Here is a 22,950-nt window from a genome sequence, read left to right as displayed (position 1 = left end):
ACCACAATGCAAATCTCGGGTCAGGTAAAAAAAAAAAAAAAAAGAAAGAAAGAAATTACATTCTACACATAGAGTTGAACAAAAGTAGGATTAATGTGGGTTGGGGCAGGTTAAATCCAGCCATACATCTATGATGAGATTAAATCATCAAAGCAAAGGCCTAAAAATGACAAACGACAATTAAATAAGAGACAAAACTGGGGCTACTGAGCTAATTATGCTGATAAAACCGAAAAACTATGAAGAAAACATTTTCTGCATGACTTTCCAGGATACACTCCTCCCCGCCAGCTGCCTGGCTTCCTAAAACGAGCGCTCCTATCCACTCTGTTAAAAAAAACACGTAGTTTATCGCGTTATTTGGAGACAGCTGTCCGCTAGAAGAAATAAACCAGGCTAGGCTAGCAGGACACATAGCAGCGCAGCGAGCAGGAGATACAGTCCATGTAAACTCAGGAGGACAGCGGAGACAGGACAGGAGAGAGTCCTTCACTTCCAGCAATGCAAACGCTGAGTGTCGCAGCTAGCTAACGGCAGCGCTGTCCCGACACACGGGCACTGATCTCGATGGCAAAGCCGAAGCAACGATAAATAAAAGGCGACATCAACAAGAGAGGGTTAGCTTAGTTTCAATGTTATTGTTAATTAAAAACCACATATTGTGACGATGTCCTGCTCTGGCAACCTGGTTTGGGATGTAAATAAACGCTTAATTGGATACAACGAGCCTAACACCATCAGGACCAACTATTTAGGTAAGAACCAAACAAGCCTCTTGAATGCTAACGAGAACGTAGGTGAGATCTGAGGAAAACATGCACTGTTTGAACGTCGTCTCTGGAGGTAGATCCACGGCAGGCTGTGTCTGTGGTGCTGAATCAGATGAACTGACAGCTAACCTCTAGACCCCTACGACTGCGGCCAAGCCATAAACGTGAGGCTGTCCGCTTTCTAACAGAGAGAAATGCTAGTTTACTAGTGTTCATACAGCAGTAGCATCCTCTCTCATCGAGGTGAGAGCCCGGAGCTGAAGCACCAGAGCAATGGGATTAAATGTTATGTATTCTTCTTAACAGTGCAGCTCTCTGTGCGGTAATAACTAGAACAAAACCATAGTCATCGCCTCATGCACAGAGTTCATGATTTTGCACAGGAGCTTCTGTGGCTCTCACAGGTTCAGAGATGATGTTCAGCACACTGACACTGACTGAAGCCCTAAAATGGCCAAACTAATGGAGCTAAACGCAGGGATCAATGTAGAGCTGCCACGATTGATCAATCAGCTGTCATCTATTTTGATAACTGATTAATTGGTTTGAGTTTTTGATTGAACAAAAAATGAAAAATTCTTTTGATTCCAGCTTCTTCAGATGTGAATATTTTGACATTTGACAGCATCATCTTGGGCTCTGGGAAACACTGATTGACGATTTTCACTGTTTCCTGACGTTTTATAGACCAATCAACTCATCGATTAACCGTGAAAATGACTGAAAGATTAATGGACGATGAAAATAATGGTCAGTTGCAGTCCTAGGTCAGTCATGTCATGTGTCTCTGAAGGCCCGGTGAGTTCTGGAGTGCTTCTCAGTTTTACAGGAATTTGTAGGCAGTGAATATCAAACCGTGTCCAAAGTAAAAGTCTCCTAAACGCCCTCACAGCACACGCCTGAGTCATGTAAACAACCTTAAACTGATCAGAGTTGTGGCACAGGTAACAGCTCTGTAAAGCAGACGTATTCATCCGCCTCATGGGACTTATGCAACATCTTTCTCATCTGTGAAAATGCTATAGAAAAAACTTTGAAACATGTCATGACACAGCAACGTGTTGAGCCTCAGCACTGTGCACAATGAGGGCATGTGTCGTTATACGAGGTTCCCTGAAAGATTTACAGCCCCCGGTGTGTGTGATGGTGGAAACGTAGCATGTGCCGTGTGGTTTGAGTCCAACTTGGGTGTCTAAACTGAGAATGATCTTCATAACCTTGATGAAGAAAACATCCCGCAAAGAAACATTTAGATTGGATAGTAATTATTATTTTCATTGTGGATTAATCTGCCCATTATTTCCTAAACTAATTGATCAGTTGACTCAGTTTAGTGTAGTAGAGGAGGGAAGAATCCAGACAACAACCACGTTAAAGAAGCTGGGATCAGAGAATTTAGACTTTTTCTTTTATCTTAAACACAAACCGACTAATTGATCACCAAATAGTTTGCGATTTGTTAGTTGACAACTAATCGATTAATCTTTGCAGCTCTAGTATGGTAATGAAAACAGATGCAGTAGGATGAAGTTAGAAAATATCGATACATAATACAGAATGTGTCAGGAAATGAGAGCATTAGGATCAGTCTACGTATGTGCAAAGGTTCTTCAGTTCTACAGTCTGTGTTTCCATTCATGCAGGTACGTTGAGCTTCACCAGAGCTGTAACGCTCGCTCGCTCGTTCTGATAGTCCTGAGTCATTTTTCTGTCTGTCTGCGTGGTGGTTAAACAGCAGTGACCGTGGCGTGAACAGAGGACAGCAGCGCTGGCGCTCTGCTGCACAGAGAGGTCTGCAGTGTGGCCGTCAGACGGCCAGCAGCACCTGACAGCGGTTCAATGAAGATTCATGAGCCTGTGGAGGAGGGGCAGGTGCCACCGAGGGTTAGGCAGTGCTGGATTTAGCTGGACTGAGATATGATGAGAGCTGTTATTGTGTATGGGTCGAGGATGCATGTGGTGATGTGTGGGTCAGGGTATATTTAGCTTCAGAGGGGGGGATGGGGGCAACAAGTAGTGGTCTGCATTCCAACAGAAACACTTCCGGGGAGGTTAGAGAAAGATTTTCTGTGTTTCAGGGCTTCCCCGGCACGTAAAGGTTTCAGTGTTCGTGATGACGTTGGAGTAACTAGAGCTGCAAATATGAGTCATTCAATGGATCGATCAAATGAAAGAAAGCAGCTGTTTTGATAATCGATTAGTCACATCAGTCGTTTTGTAAGCGAATATGTCAAACATTTGCTGGTTCCAGCTTCTTAAAAGTCAGGATTTGCTACATTTCTTTGTCATTTATGGTTTATGATTAAGGTTTTGGACTGTATTTTTCACAATTCTTGACGTTTAATACAAAACAATGAATCAGCTGATCGTGAAAATTATCCACAGATGAACCGAGGATGAAAACAGTCGAATAAGTTGAGACACCTGACTGTCTCGACCACTCTCTGACACGTCTGACTGTTCTTCTTCAAAGCAGAAACCCGACATTTCCACGTTGAATGATTGAAGGTAGCTGCATCATCCTTCCACATACAGAGAAGACTCACTCATCTCTCTCACAGTGAGGCGGTAGCATTAGTGACTAGCTGCTCACTGGACCTTCCTCATGGTGGACCCCGCTGCTGTGTTACACTACGCTTACTGGAACAGTTTGCTGTTTTTGTAGTTGGACTTTGTTTTTTTGAGTTTGTTCCTGGTGTTGTTTCATTTTAACAGCTCAGGGCAGCCCCTCCATTTCTCATTGTGCGTTGCATTGTGGGATAATAATGTCAACAGCGCACTCAAAGATGAAGTGTTTTTCAGTCTATTTGCTGACTGTTTTGAGTACACTGGTGGGGTTTTTTTGTCACTTTTGCGGCGTGAACACACCGCAGCACCTGTGTGGAGTTCGTGTTGGGGTGCAGCTCTTAAATTGAAAGTGCTGAACAGTGTTTCATCGCAAAGTAGCTAATCAGTGGTTCTTGGTTTTGTCCCGTCTGCTCTGCCTCAGTCTCACTGGAAAATCACTGCAGAGTTTCAGACTCAGCGAGTTCATCAGTATCAGTGTTTCAGTCAGATCCTTCACATTCAGCAGGTCACGTCTCAGGTGTGAACAGGTGTCTCCCACAGTTCTTGATTATTGATAGGGCCAGTAAAAACTCTTCACAGGAAAAAAAACTCCATCCCGTCATCATATCATCCTCTGATGGAGTAAGTGACGCAGAGATCAACATACTGGTTCTCCTTCAGAGTTGAGTTCGTGTTGTCAACTCACAACTCACACTTTTCTACTGTTTTGTTCTTCCAGAAGCTTCAGGAAGAAATGTTTGTCACTTATTTAATGATGCAGCAGAAAGATGAGCTCATATCAGAATTTCTTTTTTACAAGTGAAGATCGGTTTGTTAGCGACTGCTTACTGCTGTGTTACGCACAGCGCTGAAGTGCTGATCACACCAGCTGTCCTGCATTTACGCTGTCATCTTAGAGCAGCGTGAAAATTTCTCTTTTTCATCTGTTGGCAAAAGCAGCTGCAAAGGAGGCTTCCTCTGCATTAATAATACAAAACGTCCTATGGAAATACTGAATGCAAATGTTCAATGTGACATTTCATACCAGTCCACGGACGACCTGCTGCAGTTACCTGGAGTGAAGTGCAAAGAGAGGAGAGACTGATACAAGCCCGATCCCAATAACCTTGAAAACAGCACAAAGACAATATATTTAATGTTTGACCCCATCAACTAAAGACTGGGAAAGATGTGGAATGCTCCAAAAACACCTGTTTGGAACATTCCACAGGTGAACAGGTTGATTGGTAACAGGTGATAGGATCATGATTGGGTATGAAAGGAGCATCCTGGAAAGACTCAGTCGCTCACAAGCAAGGATGGAGAGAGGTTCACCACTTTGTGAACACATGACTGTGTAAAGGAGATGAAAGCATGAGCTCAGGAACAGTAGAGTAATGCTGTTACTCAGGAGGTTGAGACATTAAAGCCGGAAACTTCGCTTTCTTTGACAACTGTTTTCTCTCTTTTCACAGGTAGAAGAGAATTTGTCCAGAGGCTTAAACTTGAAGGGACACTGAATGTACATGATGGCTGTGTAAGTGCCCACATTATGATCTGTTTGTCCTTTGCATCAGTTTATGTCTAAGAAAAATAAGAATTTGTGTTGGCTTGCGAGAATAAACCGAACCCATCGTACCAGGTTGCCTGTGTGAGCCTATGAAGCCCGAGTGTTTGACGCAGAGCAGCTCTTTGACTTCAGGCCAGGTGGTTAATGCCTCTGAGAAACCTGAAGCTGACATAACGGTCACACGTCCTGTCACACTATCAGGCCGGCCGTCAGTCCGTCCAAAACATCAAAACAACCACAGCACGCGCGTTCCAGCAGAGCTTCACCCAGCTAACACCTGACTCGTCTGAACCAGAAGTGCTGCAGTAAAAGGGATTTAAGGAACATGTTTTATTGCATGTTACGAATATATTTCCCTTTGCTCGATGTCCCTTTAAGCTCTCATTATTTATAGACCGACAACCACAGATATAATCAGCTGGTTAATCACTATTCTCTAAGACAGAGATGTGTTTGCCCTAAAAAAAGCTTCCAGTTTAGAGGAGAGATGATGTGGCATCGTTCACCAGGAAGTCATAGATCGGAGAGATTACACCACTGGAGAATAAAGCCAATGTGTTCTGCAGCAGGATGATGGGATGAGTATTTTTATTTTTCTGTGGCTGCCTCAACCATGTCAGCTGCTGGATGGGAGAAATGGCGGTTTGGGGGCTGAAGTGTGAGACAGAGCCCCACCAGACGCTGCAAACTGAGCCAAAACAAGGACGCCATTGGTGGTCAAAGAGGGAAGGATTTACAGTGTGTTCCCAGCAGACAAGGAGTAAAAATATAAGTCTTAGGTTTCAATATGACCGAGATGAAGCCTTTACTGGATGCGGTCATGTGCTCTCTTCGTGCAGATCACCTCGTCTGTTACTCTTTCACCACGTGCCGGGCAGCAGACAGATCCGCCCGCATCCACCCTCACCACACAATCAAATTTAAGCCTTCTTCAGATGATGTGCCGCTCCTCACCAGTCGATGTTAAACCTGTTTGAAATGCGCTGAGTTCAGTTTGCAGGATGTTGTTGATGGATGCGCGCAGGTGCGAGCGGGCCGGCCCGTGCAGACTGTGCACTGTCGCTGATGACTCCATGAATCAGTAATCAAAATGCTTGTCGATCATTTTCCTGTCAGTCGTCTGCTCGATTAATCAGCTCATCCTTTCATCACTAGTGTAAACTGCAAAGTATACATCCGTGTCTGCACGTCATCCAAGTTCTTGTCTGTCCGCAGGTCAACACGATATCCTGGAACGACACGGGTGAATATATCCTGTCGGGCTCAGACGACACGTTTTTGGTTATCAGCAACCCGTACAACAAAAAGGTAGGCCGCGCCGGCAACGAGTGCAAACAGCTGGTCCTGTTTTAGGAGGTTTTAAATCAATCTCAAAAAAAGAATCATCTCATGCTTTGATCATTTTGCTGATGCTCTGATGGAGGATTTACAACAAAACCTCGCAGCAGTTTAGTCCATGAGATGAACATAAGATTCACCAACATGAGCAAAAGACGACGTGATTCTTGAACTTTTTGGGGAAGCGAACACGTTGCCGAGCACCCAACCAAGTTTCCTCTTTCGAAATCACTGCAGACGTTGGTGTGTTTAGCTGTAGGGTGGTTCAGGTCGGAGCAGTGCTGGAAGAAGTGCTCACATTTTTACTTCAGTAAAAGTACCAATAGCACACTGTGAAAATACAGTAAAAATTTACAGTAAATTTCCCAGGTAAGTAAGTAATTACCTGGGAAATTTGAAGTTGGAGCTGGTTTTAAGTACTTCATGTACTGCTGAGCAGCTTCTGAATTTCCCCCAGGGATCAATAAAGTTTTATCTATCTGGCTATGTTTTATATATTAATATGAATATGAATCTCAAGTCAAGTAGAAGTATCTCAACATTGTGCTTAATTGTACTGGAGTAAATGTACTTAGTTACTTTCCACCACTGGCTTAAAGTAAGGACCTGCGTGTCTCATTCAGCCATCGTGTGTGTGTGTGTGTGTGTGTGTGTGTTTCCTCTCTCAGGTCAAGAAGTCCATACGTTCAGGTCATCGCGCAAACATCTTCAGTGCGAAGTTCATGCCCCACACCAACGGCCAGGAGATCGTCTCCTGCTCTGGAGACGGCATCATCTACTACACCCACACTGAGAAGAGTCCCGAGTACAACAGACAGTGTCAGTTCACCTGCCATTATGGAACAGCGTATGAGGTACTGAGGAGTGTTTCCCACAGCGTACACATCTCCACCTCACGCCCTCCTGACCTCAACCTCCCTCTTGTTTTGTCAGATTATGACGGTACCAAATGACCCCTACACGTTTCTGTCGTGCGGCGAGGACGGCACGGTGCGGTGGTTTGACCTTCGCATGAAGACCAGCTGCACTAAAGAAGACTGCAAAGATGTACGCTGACAGCTGTCATTTGTTCCCTTGTGTTCGTCCTGTGTTGGCGCTGAGGACGGACACCTCAGCGTCTGTTTGCTTGTTGATTAGTGAGGATCTGTTAGCAAAGTAAATTTCTGTTTCAGTCAGTAACATTCCTGCTGCCTCCCTGATTTTATTTCTATATTTTTTTGTATTTTGTAGATTTTATCTTTTTTATCACCTGTTGTAATTGTATTAATTTGGTCCTGATCATGTTTCGAGCACTTATCTCCCACATTTCTCCTGTGAGTTCGTCCTCAGCGCTGCTCTCTTCACAAACAGCTTTCTGTCTCTGGACTGGTTCAGAAAGCACTTTTCTTGGCTGCATCTCCGCGTGTGCGTGACAGAGAGACGCTGTTCCCTCTAGATTGTGTTGCATCGTCTCGTATTTCATGCTCGAGATCAGTACCTGTGACCTTAAAACTGTCAGAGTAGTTTTACCAGACTGTGTTACCGCCTGCTCTTAGTTAATGACCTGTCGGGGTTCGGAGCGGACGTCCACAGCTGGACAATTAAAAACACTGTTGGAGCACGATTGTCCTCAAATCTAAATGACTGTAAAAAAACGTGTCTTAAAGTTCTGCCTCCACCGGTGCTGACTTCAGTGTAGAGCTTGTGGATTGTAGGACTGGCAGAAGTCACTTTATAGCTTGACTTTTTAAACCTGAGCTAATTGTTTTTTCTTTGATTTCAGGACATTTTAATAAACTGTCGACGGGCAGCGACCTCTATATCCATCTCTCCTCTGGTGCCGTACTACCTGGCTGTGGGCTGCTCTGACAGCTCAGTGCGCATCTACGACAGACGCATGCTGGGCACCAGAGCGACGGGTAAGCTGTCCTTCATGCTCACATCATTCACTCAGCTTCCTCTCTCTGCTCTCTCTGCTGCGGAGCAGACTCACGGTGACTCTCAGGCTTTTAGTTTGAATTCATAGCATCGGATATCAAGAAGAATCCACTTTCTCCAGAAGGAGAAAATGAGCATTACAAAGCAATAAACGGAGATTAGGTTTAAAATGTACCTTTATTTTTGTTTGGTGAGTATTCTTGTAATTAACCTTCAGCTTTATGAATAAATCAAGGTGACAGATGGAGGTGATGAAGCAGGCCGGAGGGGCTTCTCTCTGAGCTGTGTGTGGTCCCCCGTGGGAGATGTCTGTTGTTCAGATGTTTACATGAATAAGATTTCATGCTGTTCTTCTGAAATGCTCCTGACAACTAGAATAAATAATAAGGAGCACATACAAAATGCTTTTTTACTAGAGTGAAAACATTAGTTTTTGCTGCAGCGAGCAGTAGTGAGTATCTGTGCAGCATATCATCCAAATAGTCAGGTCAGCTACATGTGAGAATCCCATCAGCAGAGCTGGCGCTGCAGCCATCACCTGTCACTGTCTCTGTCTGTCACCCTCAGGTAACTACATGGGCCGGGGGACGACGGGCATGTGCGTCAGGTTCGTTCCCGCTCACCTGTCCAACAAGTCGTGTCGCGTAACTTCGCTCTGCTACAGCGAGGACGGTCAGGAGGTGCTGGTCAGCTACTCCTCCGATTACATCTACCTGTTCGATCCCAAAGATGACCAGGCCCGAGAGCTGAAGGGCCCGTCTGAGGAGAGGAGGGAGGAGGTGAGCGCGCAGGATGACTCCAGTCATGTAGCTGTCATAACTGACAGGAGCTGTGTGCTTCCAGCTGTGGCATGGCTCTATGGATGGTAATGTCAGTCAGTTTGGCCCGTGCACCAACCGTGGCCCCTGAACGTACTCTGAAATACATAAATTATAATTGAATCGTCCATGGCCTGTTTCATCACTTTCAAAGCCTTGGTCACTGCTGAGTTTAGTGCTCAAGAAACATAATGTTAAACACCATTATGAGACCAGTCACAAATGGGTTTTCATGGGATTTCCTGTGGGGCCCTGCTGGTACTCAGCCATCAAAACTGTGAGGACCCCTACACTTGTCTGCTAGCTCGTCGATCCTCTCATGAGGTTGACATTCGTGCTCTTGAGTGAAATATCTCCACAGCTACTGAATGTACTAACAGTCATGTCCCTCTCAGGACGAAACCAAACCAATGCTTTGATTTTAAATCAAAAATCTGCATTACCGACCACACCGTCATCAGCCTCAGCTGTACTTTGTGTCCAGTGCTAATTACGAAATGCTGTGCTAGCAGCTCTGTGAGGCTGTTCTCACACACAGCTGCGTTGGAGTTGAACGCCAACGTCAGCTGTACTAACATCAAGCTCACAATGACAATGTTAGCGTGTTTATATTCACGCTCTTATGTCGACGTGCTCGCATTTTTTTTGTCCGACAAATTGTCCAAAACCCAAAGATATTCAATTTAATATGATAAAAAACAAAGGGAAGCAGCAAATCCTCACTTCTGAGAGGCTGGAAACAGCCTTTTTCTTGATTTAACAACGGAAACGATTACTATAGAAACTGCTGCTGTATCACAATTTAACTAAGCGATTAATCTGATAGTCTCAGCTCTAATTGAAACATGTGGTTATAATCTGATGAAGAGAAAATCGGTGCTGCAGCAGCCTCTTTGAGCAGGTATAGCCCCTATACTCAAACCTGATGTTCCACAGATCGTTAAGCTGCTCTCAGCCGCTACGACTTGTGTACCATAGAAAAAAAAACAACAACAAAAAAAAACAAGCTTGTGTAGCCAGGCAGAGCCGTCCGTGCAGACAGTGATGATTTTCTTTTTTGCGTGAGAGGAATGTTTTATTAGAAACAAACAGAACGGGGGACTGTGCTGTGGCTGTCTGCTTCTCTTAGAGCTCTGCAGACATCGCTGCTAAATCTGCACCGGCTGATGCAGTGCGGTGAGCGGAGCAAATGACCCTGAAGAACAGAGGAGAGGAAAAGAAAATGCAGAGAAAACGAACTCTTTCTTAAAAGTATTTAGGTCATCATATCAGCTCAGCGGGAACATTGGACCTGAAGTGTTTACTGCCGGCGCTGGTCTTCACGTGTGTGTGAATGTGCTGGATCACGGTGCCAGTGTTTCAAAGCCGTGCGGTGAGTTCAGCTGTGTCGAGATACAACCACCACTCGCATTCCTTTCCAAATACAGCGACCGACGCAGGCACCTCCATCGTCCAAAATAGTTCAGGCTGAGTTGGGGTGGACAGCCAAGCAAAGGCTCATTACCCCTTTCTGCTTTCCCTCCACCTGTAACCTCATTTGCTCAAGGTCTTTTTCTATCTCAGTTATTCTACTATCGCTTTCAGCCTCTGCTCCTTTTCACCACCTCCAGCCCATATCCAGACCTGATGACATGTCCTGAGTAAAGCAGGAGATAGTCTCTGCACTAAGACCCCCTTTTTCTATTTCTGGCTCTCAGCCTGTTGCCCTGCAGAGAGAGCCAGGGGACTGGAAAGTGAAGGCAACCTCAGTCGTGCAGCCAGAAGGGGGGGTTGGAGGGGGGATGGGGTGGGGGGGGGTGCAGTTTAAAGAGGACACTGACAGAGACGAGCAGTGTTTTGCTTTGGCAGCGGAGCTATTTTTGACCATGCTTTGACTGACAAACTGCTAATCTCTCTCTCTCTCTCTCTCTCTCTCTCTCTCTCTCTCTCTCTCTCTCTCTCTCTCTCTCTCTCTCTCTCTCTCTCTGCCCATGTGTGTGTGTGTGTGTGTGTGTGTGTGCGCGTCTCCACAGCTGAGGCAGCCTCCAGTGAAGCGTCTCCGTCTACGAGGTGACTGGTCTGACACTGGACCTCGAGCTCGTCCTGAGAGCGAGAGGGAGAGAGATGGTAAGCTGACGTGTCGGGTATATGGGTATGTGTGCTATGCTGCTCCTGTCCCAACTGGTTTGAAACGTGTTGCTGGCGTCAAAGTCAGTGTCACAATCACTGCACTTCATACACGTCTTTATTCCACTTTTTGTGCTCCGGGTAAAATGGTCCAGTGTCGCCCGCTGAATCACTATTTGGTCAAATGAACTGTCCCTTTTATGAAGCGGCCTGTGAACAGGATGTTTTGTAATGTCATGACTCATCACAGATATTACAGCATTGTCCTGCTGCGTTTGCCTTTGTCATGTTCCTATTAACACATCCAGTAAAATCAGATAGAGACCTGTGAACGTTTTCCTCTCCACTCCTGCAGGTGAGCAGAGCCCAAACGTGTCTCTGATGCAGAGGATGTCAGACATGTTGTCTCGGTGGTTTGAGGAGGCCAGCGAAGCTCAGAGCAGCAGAGGAACTCGGCCTCAGACGCGACCCCGAGGTGAGTCATGAACTGGTACTGGAAAACTGTTTCAACACTGAGGAGGCTGAACATGCTTTGCTCTGCATTATAGGTTTGAGTAATGGGCTTGTGTATCAAATATCTTGTTATCATTAGTCATAAGTCATTATCCAAGTGCAAGGCTTGTTTTTGTGTGTGTGTGTGTGTGTGTGTGTGTGTGTGTGTGTGTGTTTGTAAATGGGCTGCATTTCTATAGTGCTTTTCTAGTCTACTGACCACTCAAAGCACTTTACAACACATGCCAACATTCATCCATTCACACACACTCACTCACACACTGATGGCAGGGCCATCGGGAGCAATTTGGGGTTCAGTGTCTTGCCCGAGGACTCTTAGACATGCAGACTTGGACGAGCCAGGGACTGAGGAACCGACCGTGCGTGTTGTGTTCTTTGTTTGTTATGATGCTAATTTTATTTTACCCTTGTTATGCCTCCACGCTGGCGACAGACACGACTGCTGCCATTATGTTTTCAGGTCGTCTGTCCGTACATCCCTTTCTAGTGAATGCAGTATGTCCAGAATTCCTTGAGAAAAACAAAAGCTTACTCCACACAGAAATCCAAAAATGGCCTGGCGAGTATCATTGGCACCTTCTTAGACGCTGCAAGAAGTAACTGTATTTCAAACAGGTGATTCACCTTGAGCTCACCTGTGGTGAATCACAGGTACCTGCAATCTCATAATGAGTCATTCAACCAGTTTGAATGGAACAAAGTACTCCTCGTGCTGTTGTGTTTTTACCACACTGACCATGGACAAGAGAAGGCAAAGGAGAGCGCTTTGTCTGAGCAGATCAGAAAGAATATGATAGACAAGCTTTGGTAAAAATAAAGGCTACAAAACCATCTCCAAGCAGCTCGATGTTCAAATAGATGTAAGTGTTATACCCCATTGTGGAGCGAAATGTACCACCCGGTGTCAGAAAGCTCGCTTTCAGTCAAAGATCTGCAACAGGATAAAGAGCAAAAACAACCAGCTAAAAGCACCAAAGTATGGACAAGAACAAAACATCAGTCCTGATCTGAGCCCCATCAAACGTCTGTGGAAAGAGCTGAAACTTGCAATCTGGAGTAAGCACCCATCAAATCTGAGACAGCTGGAGCGGTTTGCTCAGGAAGAGTGGGTCAAACCACCCGGGAGCAGGTGCAGAAATCTCACTGAGAGCTGCAGAAAACATTTGATTGCAGTGATTACCTCTAACGGTCAGGCAACAAGATATTAGGCGAAGGGCCTCCTCAAGCCATTTTCATTCATTTTATTATTTAAAATACTATGTTAAAAAAATCAAAAGAGAAGTCTGATTTGCATGTTGTGAGATTTTATTCAGAAGTAGTAGATTGTGATCATGTATTTATCTTCTTGTTTCAGGAACAGCTGTCCGTCCGGAGGGGGCATCGAATACTCCACCTGCCCCTGCAGGAGGCTCCAGTGAGGAGTCCAGCATCCCCGAGGGGCCCGTGGCGACAGATGCCCCGGACGTACCCGCCGGGCCTGTCGCTGCCGCCATCCCTAAATCCACTTCCTCCTCCTCCTCCTCCGTGTCATCATCTACAGTTACAGCACCTCCTCCTTCCAGCTCCTCATCAGCGGAGAGTTCGGCCCCTTCCACCTCCCCCCTCACCTCCTCGCCAGACTCTGAGCAGAGGAGTCAGACCGACACGGCTGGGACCCCCACGCCCACGCCCACCTCGGAACCCACGCTCTCAGGTAAGAGTAAAACACACACACACACACACACACACACACACACACACACACACACACACCACAGAAACTCACACGTTCACACTCTTCAGCACAGCGAGTAGGTGTCCTCGGATCAACTCCCCTGTATGTGTGTGTGTGAGTGTGTGTGTGTGTGTGTGTGTTTGTTGGAGCCACTCCACTCAAGCAGCTGCCTCACTTCACTCTCTTCCCCCTCAGCATCCTGTTGTCCCTCTCCTCGTTTATTTGCCTGACTCTCTGCTGCCAATCCTCCTCTCCTCACATCCTCCCCTCAGTCTTCTAATAATGCATTCACTCTCCCTCTCTTCCTCTGCCTCTTTGTCAGAGTACGGTCCTCATCGGCTGCCCATAAGTTTAGTGTGTAGGCGTTTGCAGAGGTTACTTCGGCTGGCCGACCCACCAGGACGGGGTCAGCGAGCGGCCCCTTCTCCTTCCTCTTCTTCTTCTTCCTCCGCAGCCCCTGAGAGACAGTCACAAAGAGCTGCTACTACTGCCGCTGCTGCCGAGATGCAACCCTGTACAGGTTACCCTCCCCTCCGAGCTCCCCTCCCCGCAGCGCCTCCTCCATATGGGCTGCTCGCCTGGGCCCCCTCCCCTGCCATCTTACCCCTCCCCTCTATATAGGAAAGGCATATGTGTCTGTTTGTAGAGACAGTTGGGCTCCAGAAAGACCCGGTCTTGCCAGAACTGACCACTAATCCCACAGTGATCCCCTTTCCCTTCCCCAGTAATGCACCCTGTTCTTATTAACCTCTAGCTGTCACTGTGTCGCCTCTCTACTGTTTGCTCAGCCCCTCGCTCACTAACGCTCTCACTCCATCGCTCCACCTGTTGCTTGAGTTTTCACCTGCAAACTCTCCTGCTGGAGTGGCACCAGCCAGTGTGAAGCTCTGCTTTGGCGTCCTCATGGCTCATGTGGTTGTTCACCCATGTTTGATACTGATCAGTTGAGTTAGCTGCGTAGGACATGATTCACTTTGGTTTGTTCTCACTTAAACTTGAGAATCACGGCTAAAGCCCTTTTCAGACACGGAATAGGGAAACTTTACTGACTTCATCTTTTGGATCTGTTAAAGTGACGCATTTGGGGTCTGTTATGCAAAAAGTTGAATAGGAATGATATGAAGGGAGGAGAGTACTCTCATTTAGCATCAGTGATGGTTTTTCAACCTCATTTTGATTAATGGCCATTGTGAGCTGGAGGGATGCTCACTGCCGCCTCTCAAAGTGACGTTTTCTCAGTTTCATCATTAATTAGAGAACAAATTCAGCCGCCAGTGTTCTAATGTGTAACAGCGCACAAGCATCAGATGACAAGATGTTAATTTGGGACTCATTTCGTTCCTGTTTGCTCACATGCTGTGCAAAGCTTTTGCTGGAGCTGCAGTTTTTATTAATGAATATTTGGGAGAGAATGCTGCTCCAATGATTATTTTGCTTGTATAAAGGTTTTTTTTTTTGCCTGCAAATTCTTTTATAGGCTGATCTCACATCAGAAGGATCTCCATTGCAGTGTTTTTTTGTTTGTTAAGCTGATTTTATTTTTTTTTGCAAACTGAAAATGATCATTAATGCGATCAAGACGTGTATTTAATGCCTTGTGATGATATTTGTGAACGCTAAAGGGTTTGTTCCAGTAGGATTGTAGTTGTGATGTTTATGTCAAAGTGTCTTATTCCACCTTGAGACACAACATCGCCATCGCTTCTGTGTAATGAGCCGTGTGTCTGAAAGGGGCTTTACTGGACAAGTTCAAGTACAAACACATGAATTGCATAAAAGGCCGTTGCTTGTGGTGTTTATGTTAAAACCAGGCTGCACTGACGAGCAGCAGCTTTTGTTCGTCACATTTGTTACCTCTGATCATCATCATTTAAAAAACGTGTTGATAGAATTCAGCGTGTAGATACTTGGATTGTGTTGAGGTTTCAAAGGCAAACAGAATTTAATTGTAAGATGTTGATCTCCATCACGGTGTCTCACAGTGAGCATGATGCTTATTTTAACACTGCTGGAATTAACCATCTATCAGCAGAACATGTAGTCAGCATGTGTGAGCTCGTCATGTCCCCGTGTTCGTCCAGACTTACTAATCTCCGACACTCATTCTGCATATCAAAGCTGAAGCTGCACATGAAGTGGGTGAAATGACCTCCCCAGTTACCAGATGAAGCTTTTTTTCCTTTGGCTGATTTTACAGCTCCTCCTGCTTGGCCTTGGATCTTTTTTTTTTTTTTTTTAACATGAAGTTTTTAACCCTTGACTGTGTGAGCCCTCAGGTTTGACCTCTGTGTCCGATGTTTAGTCGGTCTCATTTGTGTTCCAGATTCCCCTTCGTCTGTGGTAAACAAACAGCTGGGATCCATGACTCTTGATGAACAGCAGGGTGCGTCCTCTCCCCCCACCCTGCCTCTTGCTGTGTCTTCTTCACCCTCCCCCTTAAACACTTCCTGTCATACCTCTGCACAGTCTGTCGTCCATTGTTTTCATGCTTCTCATTTCTCTGTCCGCCACTGTACTTTCCCAATATTTCCCATATTCTGTCCAATTACTATAATAACAATAATAACAGTAACAGTAATGTAAACTGTACCAATCTCTTTAGTTTTTTTAGTATCATCAAGAGATACTGTGATATTATATTATCTGAATATCAACTTACTTTGGCATACATGATGCAGGTGGGGGTCCTTTGGTTAACTAACTGCTTTCATCTGTACTTAAAGGGTTAGTTCACCCAAATTTACATCCCGAATGCAAGCAGTGATTCCAGGTTCCAGCCAAAATTAAATCCACAGGCGGCGACAAGCAGGTTTCAGGCTTCATATCAGTCACTTCAGCTAGTTTAATTCTGTTTAAACAAGTAAGTGAGACCAGTCAGACACCCGTCACTAATCATCATAAACCCTGCAGCGTTTCAGTTACGCACTCAGTGATCCGCCGTTTCTCCCCTCTTGGATTTGAACGAAACTCAGTAGAAATGTTGAGGAGACGGTGGGGGAGGTATCCTGTGAGTTAAATCAGATTTCCTCAAAGGCATCTTGAGTTATGAGCAAATATGTGCTTCTGTCCAATAGGTTTGGAGGTACAGATTTTTGGTATGTGTGGCACCATCCATAGGGTAGCCTCAAAATGATGGCGGCCATGTTTTTCAACCGATCTTATTTATAATAGCAATGTGTATCTCAGTTCCCCAATGCTGTGTACCCATTTTGGTGTAGATACAGTAAAAATCCAACAGGTTCTATTAATGTTACTGATTTTTAAAAATTTCAAAATAGCAGAAAATCCATTTTTCAATTGAAATCTAAACTTATACCAACATAAACACTGACACCAACATGCATTCAATAAGCTGATGATCCCGGTATGTTTATCAGTTAGTTCTTATTCACACAAGTGCATTCTGGGCATTTAAACTCATCATTATCAAAGGATTAATCGATTATCTAAATAGTTGATGATTAACTTCCTGTTGGTGGACTAATTGATTGACCAATCACTGCTGCTGTTGTCCTGAGTTACAGTACTTCTACGTCTACTTTTGAGGCGTCTCCTTTCACATGAATACAGTCAGGGTGGAGACACATTTCTTTTCCCAAAGCTCACAGACATTTGAAAACTTTGCTCTCTCAGTCACTCTGTGAGTCGCTGTCATCAGTTTTCATTGGGTTCTACTGTAATGAAAAGGTAAAACTAACTTTGCCTAACACCTTACAAGTCTGTAACAACCAGCTGGTGTGTGTCATGATCCTCTGGCGTGTGTGTACCTTGCGTCTTGGTGTGTGTCTGTCTTGTTGCTGTGGCTGCTGGCAGTCGAACAGAGTGTCTACCTTTGTCCGCTCTGTTAATGTCCGCTGCATGTCTTCATTTCTATTGTTAATCAATGGAAAGTGATGCAACAGGACGTTGCATGTTTCCAGTGTGCTTTCAAACAACCAGTTACACGCTGTGACAACTGGAAACAATTCTCTCAGCTAAAAAATCGTCATTATCGGAATCACTGGGTTTTCGCGGAGCAGATTTAATTCTCGCTTGCATCGTGTCTGTGTGTCTTCCTCTGCCCTCTCAGGAGCTGCAGAAGCTGCAGGTTCACCTCCTGATCAGCCTGGTTCCGTACCAGTCAGCAGCAGCTCTCCCACCACCTCCACCACCACTGGCACCAGTCGGTCCAGTACAGCAGAGCCAGTCCTCAGCCTGCACTACAGCTCAGAGGGAACCACCACCAGCACCATCAAGCTGGACTTCACTGATGAGTGGTGAGTGATCGCCCGAGCGTGGAGAGATGAAAGGCCAGTTTAAGAACCACATGCCAAGTACAGTAACTCTTTACTCCTGAAGCATGTGATAATGGACCCTCGAGAGGCTGCCTAATACCCATCTGATCAATCACAAAGAACTACAATGATTCAGGACCTCATGTTAAAATATGAGGCAGTAAATTGTTGACAGTAAACAGCATGCATCATACTCAACGTAACTGTGTCACCCACCTGGCAGCACCAACCTTAGATGCTTAGTGAGGCGAGAACAATCAATAAACAGATGGTGTGAACAGACCTGCAGTCAGCTTTATACAACCCTGACTCCAAATAAGGTGTGACGCTGTGTGAAGAGTAAATAAAAACAGAATGCAATCATTTACAAACAAACAAAAGTGTTCCTGTGCGCGTGTATTAATCTCCTTCATACAATCATGTGTTCACAAAGTGGTGAACTTCTCTCCATCCTTGCTTGTGAATGACTGAGCCTTTCCAGGATGCCCCTTTCATACCCAATCATGATACTATCACCTGTTACCAATCAACCTGTTTACCTGTGGAATGTTCCAAACAGGTGTTTTTGGAGCATTCCACATCTTTCTGTCCCAACTTGTTTGAGACGTGTTGCTGCATCAGATTCAGGATAAGAATAAATTTACAAAAATCAATGAAGTTGATGAGGTCATACAGCAAATATATTGTCTTTGTGCTGTTTTCAATCGAGTGAATGTCAAGAAGGATTAGCAAGTTTTCACCTTCTGTCTTCTTTAGGTTTTACACAGTGTCTGAACTTTTTTGGAATCGGGGTTGTACAACAAACTCCTCACTGAGAAACAATTAGAAACTAATGGAAGCCATGTGGAGAGAGGGGCTCACTACGGTTTTATCTTTGTCCTCAGGAGCAGTAACACATCCAGCTCTATGGGCAGTGGAGGCCCCAAAGCATCTGAGGGTGTGGCTGCGCAGACCAGGGAGAGTCTGTCGATGCAGAGTTCAGTGTCAGAGCAAGGTGAGTCCTGCAGAGCTGAGAAGCGGTGTTTCAACAGTTTCATGTGTGTTTCACCGTTGACACGCTGCGTCACAGATGGGTGTGGTCAGAAGCGTGCTCTTATGCCGAGGTGTAAGGAGAACACCTGTACTGTATCACTGCAAGAAGATGTTAAACCACTGGAGGTCAGCAAAGGCAGCATTTTCAGGGATTTACTCTTTAACTGTAGTATTCAAAGAAGGAAATTCATTGGTCAGCGGTGCAAAAAATACAAAGAGGCAGTAAAAAATACACAAAAAAAATCCCACACGCATCACAAAAAACATGCACTCTGCTCCACCTTAATCAGTCATCATGCCTACAACCAAACCACACAATAGTGCATTTGAAAGTGTCCTACGTATATTAATATGTGTTTCTCCTCAGCTCCCTCGGAGTCCTCGGTGCCCGCCGCCTCCACAGAGCCGCCGTGTGACGCCTCCTGCTCCGGCGCCCTCGGCAGCTCGTCAGCTGGGCCCACAGCGGAGGTCTCCTCCGAGGGGGCCGCTGTGGCTTCTGCACCGCTGGAGAGGAGTCAGCCAGAGGGTACGGAGGACACGTCGGGAGGCTGCAGGAGAGCGGAGCCCACAGCGGAGGAGGGGGAGGAGGGTCAGAGTCAGCCTGCACGTGGCAACCAGGACTCCGACGACAGCGACGACGATCCCATTCTGATCCCGTCCACGAGGTTCAGAGGCCAGGGCCAGAGGTACGCTAGGCAACATGTGCTTGAATGCACATCTCTTCGATTCAGACGTTGCTCTTGTTTAATATTACGTATCATATTGCCGTTGACTGTTTCACTACAAATATAGATTTAATTCCAGAGGATCTGCAGTAGGAGATAGGATGATCAGGTAACTAAAAGCATCTAACCTGTCAGGTGTGTGACATGCAGCGGAGCATTAAACCTCAGCAGCACATCATGACGTGTGCAGATGTTTGGTCATTTCACTCACAGATAAACTAATACACACACACAGCTAACAGCGGATTTCGAGTGATGTGCATGTGAGTACTGACCGCACAGTTGTGGGTAGCAGCATAACAGCAGCACTTTGAAGATTTTGGACAGAGCAGAGACGATGAATGAACAAAGAACGTGTGCATGACATCCTGATTTCCTCAGTTAGACCTCCTTGAAGAGCTAGTTCACTACCTGAACCAGAGTGTATCTGCATTCATTTAGTGAGACTACTGTCAGGTATTAAATGGACAAGACTTTGCATAACAATATTGAAGGCTAAATTCAGTTACGATGGAACAAGCAGGTGATTCGCCTTGAATGTGGCTGCTTTCCAGCTTGGGGTTTGTTTAAACAAGCTTTTCATTGGTTGAATTGATTAAAAACCAGCATAGAAAAATTCAAAGCATGGGTTTCATGAGCATCAGCGACAGCATGAGTTTGCCTGTCTTTTTGTGTGTGTGCGTGCGTGTGTGTGTGTGTGTCCTTCATAATCACATGTACTGGTTTCCTTGTGCTTCGCAGACGCTCGGCAGCTGCTCGTATCCAGGAGCTGTTTCGCAGGAGGAAAGAGAGAAGGGAGATGGAGGAGAGCGAGACCCAGAATATCAGGAGACCCTCAGTCAAAATGGTCTACAAAGGCCACCGTAACTCCAGGACAATGGTACACCACACTGTTTACATCATAGTAGAGTTTACAGACATGAGAGTGGCGTCAACCTTCTCAGAGAGAACACAAATAAACTGGCATCCTAAAGTGTTGAACAGTTCCTTTAACGGTCAGCAGCGCGATAACTCGAGGTGGTTTTTATGTCTTCTGTGCGTAGATAAAGGAGTCCTGTTTTTGGGGCAACAACTTTGTGATGAGCGGTTCGGACTGCGGCCACATCTTCATCTGGGACAGACACACCGCAGAGCACCTCATGCTGCTGGAGGCCGACAACCATGTGGTCAACTGCCTGCAGCCGCACCCCTACGACCCCAGTGAGTCCCGCTCCGCCTTTACCCTGCACCGCAGAAGGTCCCCGTGCTGAGAGGACGCCATGACGAATGTTCGTTTTCTGCTTCTGTTTCAGTTCTGGCTTCTTCAGGGATAGACTATGACATCAAGATTTGGTCACCGCTGGAAGAGTCGCCATCTTTTAACAGAGTTCTCGCTAATGAGGTATGACTTCCAAGAGATCAGTGAGATCAGTGGATTGATTGATTGATTGGCTTGTGTAAGTGTGTGGCACTGACAAGATACTAGACAGCAGCAACAACCAAAGTTATCAGAGAAGCAAACAGCCTCATCTTTTCTTTGGAAGGAAACATGCGTCATCATTTCCATGGACACAGTGATTAAACAAGGCTGCACAGACGCCATGAAAATTCAGTTATCTGACTTTTTTCAACTAGTTCAACCAAGTGCAGTTGCCTTTTGAAAGCACTGGGAAGTAATTCATTGTTCAGGTAACCTTCAGAAACCCGGGATTCCTTTGAAAATGGCTCGTTTTCCTCCTCTTTCACAGCAGGACAGGTTTTCCCTTTCTTCTCTGTCGTCCTGCTATTACTCAGATTCCACTTCCTTCACATATGCTTCACTCTTCCTCACACCTTTCTTCCTCTTGTCTTTCCAGGTAATAACTCGGAATGAGCTGATGCTAGAGGAGACGAGGAACACAATCACAGTCCCAGCCTCTTTCATGCTCCGAATGTTGGCCTCCCTGAATCACATCCGATCAGGTAACTCATGTTTTTTTTTTAACTTTGTTCAATTGTTTGTTTGTGTACAGACACTGTTGACCTGTGCTTTTCTCCTCATGTCTTTTATGTCGGCCTTTTCCTTCTTGCAGATCGACTAGAAGGCGATCGCTCTGAAGGTTCGGGCCAGGAAAACGAGGATGAGCAGTAGCCTGCTGGCGTTTTATTTTAAAGAAAACACGATTTCTTTTTGCTGTATAGCACTTGAAAAAAACCCGAGATTTGTACAAGTATAGTGTAGAATACTTCCTTTTGAAAATTAGTGTAATTTCTAGCCCCCCTGTGTTTTTTTAAGATGACTTTCTTACTGATGTTTCTGTTTGAGGATAAACTACATCTGTGTTAATGCAAAAGGCGAGGACGTCAGTATATATGTAAAGGTGAGAATAATGGCGGCTGGTGTGCAAGGATGTTAAGTGCAATATTATTTTGTTAGGAGAAAGTGAGCTTTGATCAGTGTTAACGTGTGACATTTTGAATTTGTAGCACAAAGCTAAGAGATGTTGATGTGCTGCTCCGGCAGTTACGCATGTAAGCAAGGACTTTAAGTAAAACATACTTGGCGAATGCTTTAATTTTGTCGTTGAAGAAAAAAAAAGAAAAAAAAGAAACAGAGCTGTGGTTCTTCTCCCCAATGGGGCGTGTCAGTAAATTATAATCTTTTACAGAATTTGGAAAAAATAAAGCTATGGCATCTCAAAGATGTCAACACTTAGGTGTGGAAGATAAAAGCTTAAGGCGACTGTGCAACAAAGCAAACAAGTGAACTGAAAATCAGTCCAGCAATAAACAACAGTCTGTGCTTCGCACACTGATTCCCGACAGAGGCACCATCCATGATTCTGCAGAAACACACAGCACCTGTCCTGTGACGCGGCAGGTCAACAACACTGTTAACCTGTTGTTAGCTTAGCTTCAGTTTCAGGCCGAAGATGAGATGTCTCGTAAACCCCGTAGCTGTGTCCTCATCAGCCTGGTTTAGTCTAAATCAGTTCCCGTCTTCTCCGACCTTCAAGCTCCTGCAGACACAGACTAACTGAGGCTGAAGGTAATCAAGTTCAGTATAATGGCAGATTTCTAAAACTCAGATAATTGTATTAATTTCTAAAAATTTCATTTAAAACAACAGTCAGGTGCCCGTGTGAGCATTGAAGCAGGTTTTGCTTGCTGTGAGACAGACAGTTTAAGAATATTTCATGCATTTGTCAAAACCTAGTGCTTACATGACCCACAATGCACCTCTACAGATGAAAGGTCTGAGATTTGGGTGTTATACCAGACTAAAAGAAGTGGAGTTCCCCTTTAAGAACGTTGGTAGCTGCAGTTAAACATGGCCGGGCATTTGACTTGTATATAATGGTAATACATGAGAGGTTAGTCAAATACTGAGCGATACTAAGCTTCCAGTGGTTCCAGACTGCAGGACAGGTGGCCGTTGTTTTGGCAGCTGCTGTAAAGACACTAACATAGTTCAGGTTCGCCCCTCCACTTACAGAATCACAGCAACACAAACAGGGAAAATGTAATAAATAAAAAACTGGTTCAGAAATGTTTATGTAAAAAGTTTTAATAGAAGAATCTTCTTGATACAAAACTTTAATGCAAATATTTGTATTAATACTTACTGTATAGAGAAAATCAAAAGGTTACATCACTTCTCAGGTGTA

At 45.2% G+C, this 22,950-nt stretch overlaps 1 protein-coding gene across 3 annotated transcripts; it reads left to right on the top strand.

Annotated features, from left to right (window-relative positions):
* The first annotated feature begins 368 nt into the window (after nucleotides 1-368).
* Nucleotides 369-22,800, top strand: dcaf6 (ddb1 and cul4 associated factor 6). Of its 3 annotated transcripts, XM_076746767.1 has the most exons (20): nucleotides 399-755; nucleotides 4,793-4,854; nucleotides 6,103-6,195; nucleotides 6,894-7,079; nucleotides 7,159-7,272; nucleotides 7,988-8,123; nucleotides 8,710-8,921; nucleotides 10,973-11,066; nucleotides 11,422-11,541; nucleotides 12,934-13,272; nucleotides 13,616-13,813; nucleotides 15,617-15,676; nucleotides 17,363-17,549; nucleotides 18,452-18,561; nucleotides 18,967-19,285; nucleotides 20,066-20,204; nucleotides 20,368-20,524; nucleotides 20,617-20,705; nucleotides 21,160-21,265; nucleotides 21,376-22,800. In XM_076746767.1, the coding sequence occupies exons 1-20, from the start codon at nucleotides 668-670 to the stop codon at nucleotides 21,432-21,434; spliced, it is 2,868 nt and encodes a 955-aa protein (XP_076602882.1). In that variant the 5' UTR covers nucleotides 399-667; the 3' UTR covers nucleotides 21,435-22,800. The 3 variants fall into 3 exon arrangements, with proteins under 3 accessions (XP_076602883.1, XP_076602884.1, XP_076602882.1); XM_076746768.1 differs by lacking the exon at nucleotides 13,616-13,813 and having other exon boundaries at nucleotides 369-755; XM_076746769.1 differs by lacking the exons at nucleotides 13,616-13,813; nucleotides 15,617-15,676 and having other exon boundaries at nucleotides 373-755.
* Nucleotides 22,801-22,950: the final 150 nt, after the last annotated feature.

The sequence above is a fragment of the Chaetodon auriga genome, chromosome 13, assembly GCF_051107435.1.
Source record: "Chaetodon auriga isolate fChaAug3 chromosome 13, fChaAug3.hap1, whole genome shotgun sequence".
NCBI classification, from domain to species: Eukaryota; Metazoa; Chordata; class Actinopteri; order Chaetodontiformes; family Chaetodontidae; genus Chaetodon; species Chaetodon auriga.
This window is presented reverse-complemented; position numbering and strand designations above follow the sequence as displayed.

Bases quoted from the DNA above. Each gene is read 5' to 3' on its own strand.
- dcaf6 (XM_076746767.1), top strand. From the start codon at position 668: ATGTCCTGCTCTGGCAACCTGGTTTGGGATGTAAATAAACGCTTAATT. The intron at 7,080-7,158 runs GTACTGAGGAGT...TTGTTTTGTCAG, and splicing joins ATTATGGAACAGCGTATGAG to ATTATGACGGTACCAAATGA. The intron at 13,273-13,615 runs GTAAGAGTAAAA...CCTCTTTGTCAG, and splicing joins CTCGGAACCCACGCTCTCAG to AGTACGGTCCTCATCGGCTG.